At 39.1% G+C, this 12879-nt stretch overlaps 1 protein-coding gene across 1 annotated transcript in view; it reads right to left on the bottom strand.

Annotated features, from left to right (window-relative positions):
* LOC127979026 (syndecan-3) overlaps positions 1-11302 on the bottom strand; it is a 28455-nt gene extending 17153 nt beyond the window's left edge. Inside the window, exon 1 of the mRNA XM_052584128.1 lies at positions 10948-11302. Within this exon, the coding sequence (XP_052440088.1) occupies positions 10948-11004 (57 nt within the window). The 5' untranslated portion in view covers positions 11005-11302. The remainder of the gene's footprint in view (positions 1-10947) is intronic.
* Between the last annotated feature and the right edge of the window lie 1577 nt (positions 11303-12879).

Here is a 12879-nt window from a genome sequence, read left to right as displayed (position 1 = left end):
GAGATTAGCAGGAAGGAACGGAGAGCAAAATAGATTGACTGAGGCAGCTGATTCCGGTCTCCTCCATCCATCTCTTGCTTTCACACTCCACCTGCTTTTACAAATGCATGAAATAACAGGCAGCTATTTAACACGTTTGCAGCGTGTCTTCATTGAGAATTTAGCATGCATCCATTTGTTCCCGCTGGAAAGTTTATCTGGGGTTATACTGAAATACTGTGTGCACTCAGCTTGACAGTCACATTCCTCCAAACACAGCTGCTCTTGTTACTGACATGTCAAAGTATAATCATACCTTAGGTAATTGCAATTACTAACAAATAGCGGTGATATTCTGAGAGACTGTGACATCCATTTATTCTTACAAATTAGATGCAGACAGAGCATGAGCATTTATGTGACAATATACTGTAAAGACTAGATAAACTGATACATCTTTTTAATTTTGACATTATCTACACTACCTTTTTTTTGTTTCAAAGAAATTAATAATGTATTTATAAAGGATGCATTAGTAAAGATATTTATGTCATACAAGATTTCTGTATAAATAATCTATTCTTTTGAATGGTCTATTTATAAAAGAATCCTTAAAACAATTAACTTCATAAAATCACAGTTTCAACAAAAATATTAAGCAGCACAACTGTTTTCAGCTTTGATAATTATAAAGGTTTCTTGAGCAGCAAGTGAATGATTTCTGAAGGATCATATGACTCTGAAACCTTGAATACAGCTTTGAAGTTTAAATTAATTACATTTTTAAATATAATAAATTATAAGATAACAGTTATTGTAAATATTTCACGAGTTTACTGTTTTTTTAAATCAAATAAATGCAGCTTTGGTAAGCATGAGAGACGTTATGCCAAAAATAAAATCTTAGTCTTGACTCAAGAATACAAAAAAAGTGGAAGTGTCAAATATCAGATGTGTGCATACGTTTTCATGTAAATGTCTACATCTGCCACTGTGCCATCTTCAGACTCTTATGTTATGGTTCCTGTTTCTGTAACACTGTTCCCAGCTGGATCAGTTCATTGGTTTTAATAAGCCCTCTACAGTCAAATATGAACACGAAGTTAACCCTAAATAACAAACGGTACAGTTCATTTTAATTACAGACTTCCTTTTTTTGATGTGGAATTGGGAGTTTTTAATGTTATATTGCTGGTCAGTACTTTGGTTATTTTAACTGTGCTCTATAAATGAGCTTTACTGACACATTTATTCCACTGGCAGTAAAGCGGTGACAGCCAGAGGACCTTCGTTTAGCTACAGTCATGGCAATATCAGCCGCACTATCATTCAGTGTTTGTGCCACTGACAGTGTAGCACTGATCTTGGCCTAAGCCCTTGACTTGGAGGCCAAATGCTGGGGGAGGTGCTAGCATGCTAGCGTGAGCCTTGACATCACGTTTGAGTCAGAATCCATCAACTCCATTATATCTGTAGTGAACCTGACATTCAGCAGATTGTTGATGATTCAGGCCGTGGCCTTCTACTGTCAGACCACGGCTTTAATCGGGCTGTTGACCCAAAAATAGAAATTCTTATTTTGTCTGAATAAATTGAAAAAATTTAAGCATAAGCATGGATTCATTGTACACGGTATTATTAATAACATGCATTTAGAAAATAGTGTGAATTGTCATTACTGACTTGCAAAATCAAAGCAATATAACTTAAATTAATAATGAAAATGACATCCTTTGTGTTCAACGGGGAAAAAAGACGTCAATCTTTACACACATAATGGAGACGTGCTTACAATATTCATTTAATTTCAAAAATAAGAAAAAGTTTAAATTATTCTTTCATTCGTGTAATATCACAGTTCATGTGCAGAACTGAAAGATCTGTTATTTACAGGGTATCTCTCTTAGTCATTCTCCACACTTGACAGAAGTCTGCATTTCATCAGCTGTGTGTGTGTGTGTGTGTGTGTGTGTGTGTGTGTGTGTGTGCCAGATCCCTCTTATCAAAAACTCAGAGTCTGGTTTAGCAGCGCAGAATCTCTCTTCAGCCAACATTCGGAGATTATCATATTTTTTAAAACAACTTCACAATCATGTCAGTGGAACAGATTATTATGCTTGTTTTGGTCAAAATTTGATGGACAAATACAAAGTATAGCATTATTTCTCACATCACAAAAACAACCTACACTGCTTGTTCAATAAAGTGTGCAATAATGCTGTGCATTACATCATCTTGTACTGCAGTATGCATTGAGAAGTCATTGCACATCATTTGACTAAAGTGCTGAAATTAATAATCTTTGTAAGCAGGCCACAGTCACAGATAGTGGAAATTGAATGTCTATATGTTTAAAACAATATGCTGCATGCATTCAGCTCATATTCTCCAAAATGGTGCTACGGTGATGTAGAGAGAAACAGAGGACACAAATTGTTGATTTTTTTTTTCTTTGCTTACAAAAAGTATTCTCATCGCTTCATAATGTTACAGTTTGGAACGACATGGGGGTAAGTGATTAATTAAAAAAAATAAAAAATACATACATACATATATATATATATATATATATATATATAAAACAAACCAACGTTACTGCGCATGTGCGCTTTTGTGGCCCTACCTTAACTTCCGGTAGACTTCCAAATAGAATCAATAACAACAGCCGAGTAGGCCCTTTAGACTAGATTATTTTTGATAACAAGCAAAATATGTTTGCTGCGTAAATCAGACTTACTGAAAATCTGCCAGCAGGAGGTGCTTTAAAGTGGGAGAAACCGAGATTTCCCCAGTAACTGCTGAACACAAAGCAGCGCTGAGCTCACAAACGCTGCTTTATCAGGCATGTAACATGCGAGATATAATTAAAATGACTTCGAAAATGTAAAAGACTGATTAAAGGTAGTCTTCCTTCGGGAATACAATGATATAAAAATACCTGGAAAATAATTCAGTTTTGATATTGTGAGCGGCACAAATAAATAAATGTATGTAAAACACATCCCACAGCACAACCCCCTGAGCCCAATTTCAGTCTACACTCCACCTTAACTTTAACTGCGTTTGTAGATGCAGATATATAGATAGCCAGACAGAAAAACGAACACAGGCCAAAAGTTAACTTTGGGGCAGGCACGTGCACCTGATGAAACATCTATAGAAGATATTCTGACTCTTTCTAAAGAAACCGGGACTTCTAAGGGCAGATGAGGTGATGCCCTGTCTTTACCGATAAACGATTGGCTCTTTTGCTCAGAAGGCGGAGCTTCGTTCGATAGAGTGGCCATGTTGAGGGTTGCATTTTTCCCCATTCAAAACTATAAAAGTGACACAGTGTATTCTATTGTCTTTGACTGCACCTACTCTATAGGAAGATGTTCTGGTTATGGAGTTGCAAAGACGGTGTGTTATTTGCACATCAATGTGCACAAAGCTTTCAGTTCAGTCACTCAAACGACTATTTGAGCAACTGTTGAGTGATTAAGCTTCAGTATAGGTTATACTGAAGGTAAGGATGACCTTTTGTGCATGTTTGCGCATGCAGGCTAAGAAACAAAGAAAATGCAAATGGATCAAGCAGTGAACACTGTTAAATCCTCAAAGATGTGTGAAGACATTTTACTTTATGCGTGTGCTTTCACACACATTTTTGTCTTTTGGCTGCAGGCTAATTTCTTTGTTCGGCTCTTATCTGCGAGTTTTTACTTGGTATAAATAAATCCCTAAAATAAAGTGTGTATGAATAATAAATATTTTAAAACTATTATCTCAATGTCTGGCGTCAGTTCAGCTATGCAGAGTCATATTATAAAACATAAATCCACTGGAACTAAAACCCCCTAAAGAATTATTCATTCAGACTGACTGGATAAATGCTTCAAAATTTGTAACTATTTAAATGAGCTAAATTGCAAGAGTCACTAATACAGTTTTCTATGTGTATATCTTCAGTACACACTCACACATTTTGTCATCCACCACCGAGGCTACTAAATAATGTAAAGTCCCTCTCAACAGGAAATCCCTTCAGAAATACCACACACATATAGGTTGGGTTTACACAGCAGCAGAAAACAGTTATCAGTCCCGCTTTGAAGCTAAATATGGTTTAGTTCACACATGCACTACCATTTAATAGATGGCCAGTAACATTTTTGAATGTCTTTTATGCTCAACAACATTTATATGACCAGAAATATAGTCATTACATTTCAAAACAACTGTTTTCTGTTGGAATTTATTGAAGTGTAATTTATTCCTCTGGTGGCATGTCATTACTCCAGTCTTCAGAAATCATTCTCATATGCTGATTTGGTGCCCAAAAACATCAGTGTCAGCAATATTAGCATTTATTTGAAATAGAAAACATTTGTAACATTATAAAATGTCTTAATTGTCTTTTGATCAATTTATTTCATCTTTACTGAATAAAAACTTTCCTCAAAACGTACTGTCCCAACATGTAAACCGTATCATGTTTTGGTTTTAAACGAGTGTTATAAAAGCATTCTGAACAGACGCTCTTAAATTTTCAGGACTCATTTGTCTTGTGTACACTTTGCATTTTTTCACGGTAACTCACAGAGATGCAAACATAAGCTGCGCACTTCCAGAAAGTTTTCAATCCTTTCACTGCCTTTCCAACCGAGCCGCTCTCGTCAGTTTTGTGGTCTGGACAGTGCTCTACACTGTTTTTTTGTTTCCCCCAAAGAGCACTTGAAGCTTCTGTCGGTTAATTAAGATTGAACAGATGAGGTCATGCCTTCTTCACTGGACTCATTTATTAGCTGACGTCATTTTCACGGTGATAACACTTTCTGGAGTGATGGTCTCACAGCCATACACACGTCACCCCACATCAGATTCTCTTTGCACACCAATTTTGGTGTGCAGCTACAGATAATGTTGTCAGTTGAATGGTAAAACGCTTGCGATGTTCCTCATCCGTAAGCCGCTTTGGATTAAAAGCATCTGCTAACTGCCTAAATGTAAACGTATATGTAAACAAATGCTCTATTTTTTCACCAAGCCATCTCATTAAACGCATGAATGCGTGCTCTCAAATGAATGAAAGCACTTGCTTTAACGCAGTTCATCATTTGTCTTTATAATGAACACAAATCTTGTTGATTAATGGCCTGCACATCGCATCTGACACGCTCCACCAGCGTTATCTAAATATTCTTCATTCCCAATTAACTCCAGCGCTGTTTTTAACATTCTATAGACGCTCATCTGGCGCTCACCTCGCCCCACCCTGCTACTGGAAAGTTAACGACATTCCAGATGTCCCTGGAGCACAGGGCCGCACCCCCATTCTCTCGTTAACCCAATTATCCTCGTGGATCTCCACGGAAATGTGTCACTACCCCAACCCCTTCCCCAAACAAGAGGGCATGAGAACATCTGCAGAAGAAACAAACAGACAGGGAAGGAGGAGTAGGAGGAAATGGAAGGACACATGCGCAAAAACACGTTTACTCCGGGCAAGGGCTGTCCTGTTTGGCTACAATAGCTGTATTCATATTTATAGAGCGGCTTGGTGAGGGATCTTAAAACTCATTGTGGTTTTGGAACGCCTCTTGCCAATGCTCTCTAATTTAGGCTCTTATTATAGCATGGCGCACGCAAGCACACAGAAATTTGGGACAGAAAAGCACTCGTCATTTTTGAGCGGGAAAGACATTCAATCACGCTGCGGCTTTTTCTGAGATACCGATCACAACTGCCATTTACACATCTAAAACCACACCCATGAGAAAACATTACACCCATTATAAACGCACCAATGCCCACACATGCAACTGTAAAAAACAGTTCACGTGTCCCTTTCCTCCTAGCCAGTCTATCTCTCTCAGGTACGGAGTGATCTCCCCTCCCCCACCAGACTGCCGGAGCCGCATCTTAATTGGCGAGGGAGACCGAGAGAGACAGAATGAAAAAGAGCATGCACGGAAAGAGAAAAGGGTGAATGACAGAACGAGAAGGGAGAGACCAGAGATATGGCAGTGATGGAGATGTGCTCTGCTGTTGTCATGGTGACACTGTGGAGAACAGGTAGAGGAACACAGTCTCCTGGGAAAGAGCACCGAGCCCTGATAGTCCCCACCTTTCTCCCTCCCTCTTTCCGTTTCCACCTCTCTCAGCAATTCATCCCTCTCTCTTTTCTCTTTGCGTGGCTATACTAGCTCTGGTCCTAAAATGGGTTTCTACACTGCAGCATCATAGCTTGTAATATTCAATCACAGCATGTTCTTTCTCCTGCCTCCCAGGTCAAGGTGTGACAGGAATATTCCAGGTTCGATATGAGTGAACAACAGAAGGAGATCCAGTCATTGCCAACATAATGTTGATTACTACAAGAAATAATTTTGATTCATCCCTATGTTTCTTTAAAAAAAAAAAAAAGAGGTTCTTTATGAGGTTCATGGGGAATCTCCATATGTATAATGTTTACATGTGCAATACCCATGTCATTATACACAGGTGTATATATATATTTCCAGTAGTTCTCTAATGTTGTATGTAGTTGGTGTTTTTTTTCTGTATGCATATTACTATTTCATGTATGCCGCATATAGCAAAACTGATTTTAAAACGGAATAAGCTTAAAAAGCAGGAATCAAGGTTTTATGGATGTATTTAAGGAAAGTAAATTCATGGGGCTCATTTTTGGAGGATTTAAAAGGAGAAATGTGAAGCTTATAGTTTTACATCTGTAAAACGTATGTATTTTTCGAGCTGTAAAGTTGCAAAATTTGTTGAGTTGTAAGTCATTTATATGGTCCTTTTAAGGTTTTAGGTTTTATTTCCAGTAAAACCGAATAGAATTTGACACAGAAGAGGTTAGGAAGTGATTTTTTTTCCACACTAAAATTAGGTTAACATTAACAGTCATGTTGTTTACGTCTTGTGGCTTTACTGTGTTTGTTTTTTTTTAAACGTACTGATCAGCGCTATTCACTTCTTTTGAGAGAATCTCACTGCAACAGATTTCAGCTTATCTGTGCTAATCAACACGTCACAAAAACCTCAATTACATTCCTTCAGATGAATCCGCAAGTGTTTTTTTTTCCAACTGAATGAATGAACGACACTCTCGCATTGGCAATGATTTGACCCAGATTTCACCTACCCGCATCCATCATCTTCAGGTTATCGGGCAGGAGGCGGCTGATGGATGTGAGGAGGTCAAAGGGAGGTGAGCGTGATGTGGCTCATTTAGTTTATGTGAAGCAGGTGGGCTGATAAGGTGAACCTCCTCGGCTGACACCTCTAAATTAAACACTTTCACACCAGAACACAGTGCCATTTGGTGGATCCGATAAGGTTTTCTTTTCTTTAGTGACACTAAGTGTCAGCTGGAAGCCTTGGGAAATACCCTTATTATGTCAACTTGGAATTACCACAGCATGGCTAGGACTGAGATTTGCTTAGAGAAATTTAGAGTGGTCAGATGTTAAACATTTGGACTGGCTTTATAGAAGTGTCTGAGAACATGCTTTGCCAAATTAGGAACAAATTCAACATTCAAATTTTTATGCAGCACTTGTTATACAGAACTGACAAGCTTTATTAGATGCTTTTTATGTAGGAAAAAAGCAACATATGAGGCTGTTCACATAGATTACGTTTTTGCATTTAAAACTGGGAAATGTAGGGCAGCGGATTGAGGAAAAAACAAGAACTAGAGATGCATTTATTAAAAGTCAATCTACTTTGAACTTGAGCAGCGCATTTTTAAAACACTGTGTCTCATGCATGTCAAGACATGAGACACGATCACCACAGTCAAACACGTCCGTCTAGTGCATGTATGTTTATGTAGCATGATAAAAGCAGAATGGAACTGAAAAACGAGTTGTGACAGACTGACACCTGGCATTTTTTTAAATATCACAATTGACGTAAACTACATTTACATGCCAAATTGTAATTGCGCTACATTGGGATTTCGGACTATGTGTATGACGTAGAAAGCTACGTGTGCTCAGATTTCCGAGAAACCAGAAGATTGAATAGATTTCAAAATTAAGTCAAACATTACTCATTAAATTCTTCCAAAACCAAACGCTCCCTGTTGTGCAATTGGATTTTAGTCAGGTGTGTCACAACTGCCAACTGTTTTTGCTGAAATCCCTCCCTATTATGTAGAAGTTCAGAGGCCCATCCTAACAACCACCTCTGATCATTTCAAACGGGACGGAAATTGCCCTTCCTACTGTAGGGTTATAATCTCAGCAGGGTTCTGGGTCGCCTGGGCTGTTAACACCCACCTGCCGAGGGGTGCAGCTAAAACTTCTGAGAATTGTTCTTTATTTGCATGACTTCCTTCTTTGGATCTCCTTCGTTAGAGATTTCGAAAAATATTGCTGTATTTTTTGGCCATACAATGAAATTTAATGGCATCTAATGTTGTTTTGGACTCTTTTGGACTTGCATTGTTTAGACAAAACAGCTGAAAAATTCTCCCAAACATCTTCCTTTCTGTGCCGGAGCAGAAAATCATACATGTTTGGGACGACACATGGGTGACCAAATGACGTTGCATAAACCAAACACATTGGCTCCAATCCCATATTGGTTTATTCTCCCAAGCAATGCTAATCCTCCTCACAGGCCACACAGACTTTGAAAACTTTAAAACACTGTCTAGCTCTTGTGGGTCTGTAAGAGAGACCTTTATACAGCTGAGTGAGAAAGACAGCAGCAGAAACTTCCTGTGTCAAATTGCTTCACACATTCCTCTCCACTCATTTTCTCTCATTCCCTCCTCCTCCTCTCCCTCCCTCTCTATGGTTGTCTTTGTCGTCTACAGCACAAAACACTGATTCAGTCCTGAACCCAGGAGTCCAACATGATCCTTTAAAATGCACACATACACACACAATTCTCAAGAGCGGATGTGTGTCCATTAGCTCAATTCCCAGATCTAAATTAAACTCCATCTCTGGCGCGCAAAGCCAGAAAGGATATGACACCACTGACCTGATCCACATGAGACTTCTGTTTGAAGTGGCCACAATAACCCGACCAATCAGGTACTATACTACAAGTGTGTTGATTCATTTTGAGTGGGCAAGATAGGTATGAAATAAACACACCACCATTTAAATTTGGGTATTTTTGCACAGTAGCGTGTAAACTGGCTCATCAGCCAGCCCAGGGTGACTTGTATGACATCTCAGTATGACACTTGGCAAGAAAAGCGGGTGCTTAGATGCAAAAGACACACTTGAAGCACCACATTTGATTTTATCTTCATTGATAGACAAAAGCTGTTAGTGTGCCAAATGTCGAATTCTGCTGTTTGTCTGGATGTTCACCGGCCTTAATGCGGTTTCCAAAGATTTGATGTAAATGCACAAAATGACCATTTCAGGAGGTGCTCGGAGTAAAACAATGCAGGTTCACTTGCTTGTTGCAAACTTAAGGACTCTGTATAACCTAGTTTTCCAAAAAAAAAAAAAAAAGGAAAGTCCGAAGTGGACCACATGAGATCTAAGTTCATGTTTCAAGGTCATGAGGGCAAAGAATGTAATTTTAGCTCGTTTAAAATATTTGCATATTTGTTTACATATATGGTGGGTTAACTTTTATGTCAAAGTTGGAAAAACAGCTGCAGGCAAAAAAAAAAAGGGGGTTATTTCTATTTGCACCCATTTAATAATTATGGTTGACTATAAAAAAAAAAACATTTACTCCTCAGTTTCCTCAATAGAGTGCAATATTCTCCTAATGAATATTAATTCAAAAACTTTCAATCAAATATTTTGTATTTCTAATTTGATTATTAAAGTCAGTCAGTAGTCTTTGTCACGATTTTTTGCTTCAGATCAAAGTTTGTAATGTAATAATTCACTTTGTAGCTGGTTTGTTTAGTCAAACAGACCTTTTAAAATATCCCTGTTCTGGAATCAAGCCTCTGAAAAAGTGTTCGGGCCTGTTGCATTCTTTAGTGTTTGCGACCACCAGTATTTTATAAATGCCAGACAGTTGTTTAAAAGAAGGGCTTTGGACTCAACACAAGTGCTCAGTAACAACAACAACAAAAAAAATCAAATAGCATCCGTAGTAAATACTGAACTGAGAGCGATGTTCTAATTCTCTTAAAGGATGATATAATTCTCATAAGCACATCATAATCAACTTAAACATATGATATTAGAAACCGTGAATGAATACGATCCTCTTCTGAATCTGGGTTCCGTTCTCGCGCGCCGCGAGGCCAATGACGTCATCCCCCCGCAGCCTGCCGCCCCTCCACACCCCGCTCACCCCACCTCCGGCCAAAATCACCCGCCGAACGGCGACAGCAAACACCTCCGCCGCTACAACCCTATTATAACGCAACCCTGCTGTAATTACCGACCATGTCTGAAACCCACCGACCACATATGAACACAAAGAGATCGGTGCGTGTGGAGGGACCACCGACAGGCAAACATGAGGGACAAATGGCTTGCAATTAAAACCTAATTAGATGCGACGCGTTAATTATAGTTTATCCGGACACGGGCGCTCGCGCACACACCCAAGCTTCCTCACGCCAGTGTAATCACAAGCGACTAACGGTGCGTCCCTGACCCACAACCCACCCACCTACATCCAGCCCAAAATGGCCAAACAAGGCAAAGGTGCCCAGGAGAAATCCGCACCGCTATGGCTCGTAGTAGGTCCCAGCTCAGAGCTTTCTCCAGCCCTCTCGCAGCGCTCCCCAGGCCGCCAGAGACGCGCTGTCTGCGGCCAGCCGAGAGAATGTGGGTCGCGTCCAAGATTTACAACCGAGCAGCACACGGCTACCGTCGCCTAATTAATGACCTTACAATTCACACACTCTCATAAAGATTACCGCAAGCACACACGAACATAATCCCGAATGTGAAGGTTGGGCATGTTGTGAGCGCGTGTGACCGGCGGTAAGTCGCTCTCTCCTAACAATAGATCACAATAGAGTGTGATTCTCACCAGGGCAGTCTGCGCCAGCAGCAGCAGCGCCAGCGCCATCCAGCACAGGAGCTTCATGGTGCTCCGATCGCAGCAAAACACAGGGCTCCCGCTCGCGTCTCCGCGCTCCTCTTCAAGGGACTAGGTAGGAGTAAACCCTTCGCTCAGTTTTCGGTATCCAACTTTAGGGCAGGCGCTTGCGTCGGCACATCAGACTCACGTCGGCACGGTCAAATCCCCGCAAAACCACGCGAAGACCGAGGAGGAGCAGCTCGTGTGGTTTCCTCCCCTCTGATCTGACTTGAGTGGCTGAGACCTGATGGATATGGAAGCAGAACTCCTCTCTCTCTCTCTCTCTCTTTTCTACGCTATGGCGTGTGTTAGAGGAGGACGGGCATTGGGTGGATTGTCCTCGTGCGGCTGAGGATGCCCCCTGCAGCCCGGTCGAGCATCGACTTCTTTCCTGCCTCTCTCTCCTCCTCCCCATCGCGATTTCCACCAGAGCTTCCCGAGACCCTTAACATAGTAGCGTGGAAATATGTTTTTGATAATACCGCTTACATAATTCCATGCTACTGTATTGAGTGAATATAGTGTAATCTTGAATGTCCTTTATAATGTTTTTTGGGTGGTGTTTCAATATGTACATACAATTAAAGGTCTGCTAACAGTGTTTGGTGCACAAGTAACCAGTACCAGAATGAAAGTGGCATTTTTTTGGTTGTTTGACATTATTACATGGTTGAGTGACAGCTACATTATTCGGCATATCTGTGTTTAGGAAAGTCTGATGCACTGAGCTCAGTTATTAGGCACACTATAAGAAATCATTTAGCTGTTGATGTTGAATAGCATATGAACAGCTTAAAACTCTCTGTCATAAATTTATAAATGCACACACCTGCACTATGTATTGCATATAAAGATTTCTGAGCTATATGCATCTAGAGACATGTATGTTTGATTAATAAATGGACTGTGAATGCAATGGTACTTGAGAAATCAAGGACTTACAAACAAATCTTACAAAAACTGTGTATCCCTAAAGCTCACTGTATCATATTCCCTCAAAAACTCAATCTACACAATCTTGCAGATTTTCTTCTTCTTCTTTCATAAATAAACAGTACTTTTGTATTGTTAGTAATATTTCAAGGCAAACTGGACTGATGCAACTTAGGTTTACTTCATCCATACACTGCCCTATATATATATAAAAAGAAAATCTTGTCAATAAAAAATGTCTATAAAAATTTATCAAGCATGATACATTAAGCTTTTGAGGAATGTTTAAAAAGCATATATACATTATAAACAAAAAACATATATACATTATATTACATTATGTTTTGCCCTAATAATTAAACTAGACTTTTAGTCATAAAACCAAGCATTTAAAATCATTCCAAGACATTATTAGGAGAAATACAGTTAAAACTGATATGCATTTCATTTAAATTGTCTGTTATTCCGTTATAAAAAAATTGCATTGATTTACAGAATTTCATCTGACTTTTTATGTTTTTTTCTTCCTCAAGCATGGACTCCATATTTTTACTATAATGCTATATGGGCCATAAAAGTAATGAATCAAATATGAGATGATACAAAACACATAACATTTAAATATATTTTTGGCTCAAGGTTTACTAAACTTTTCCAAAAAATTCAATTCACACACCAAGGCATTACAGAGTTGATATTCATTGTACTTATGATCTATTATTTTTTGATATCTATTCCTATTAAATGGATTTAATATGCTCAAAGGTGTTAAGGCCCATTTACAAAGATAAATGCACTGCAGTTATGATGTCTTCTGCTTTAAATGCTCAAGGTCTAGACTCTGATTGGCTTCTAACATTTTTGTTCATCAGGTACAAAAGTGATTCCAATGATATCACTCTAATGTATGGTTGTTATTATTGCGGTGTTGATATTTATATGACCACA

The sequence above is a fragment of the Carassius gibelio genome, chromosome B19 (genome assembly GCF_023724105.1).
Source record: "Carassius gibelio isolate Cgi1373 ecotype wild population from Czech Republic chromosome B19, carGib1.2-hapl.c, whole genome shotgun sequence".
NCBI classification, from domain to species: domain Eukaryota; kingdom Metazoa; phylum Chordata; class Actinopteri; order Cypriniformes; family Cyprinidae; genus Carassius; species Carassius gibelio.
This window is presented reverse-complemented; position numbering and strand designations above follow the sequence as displayed.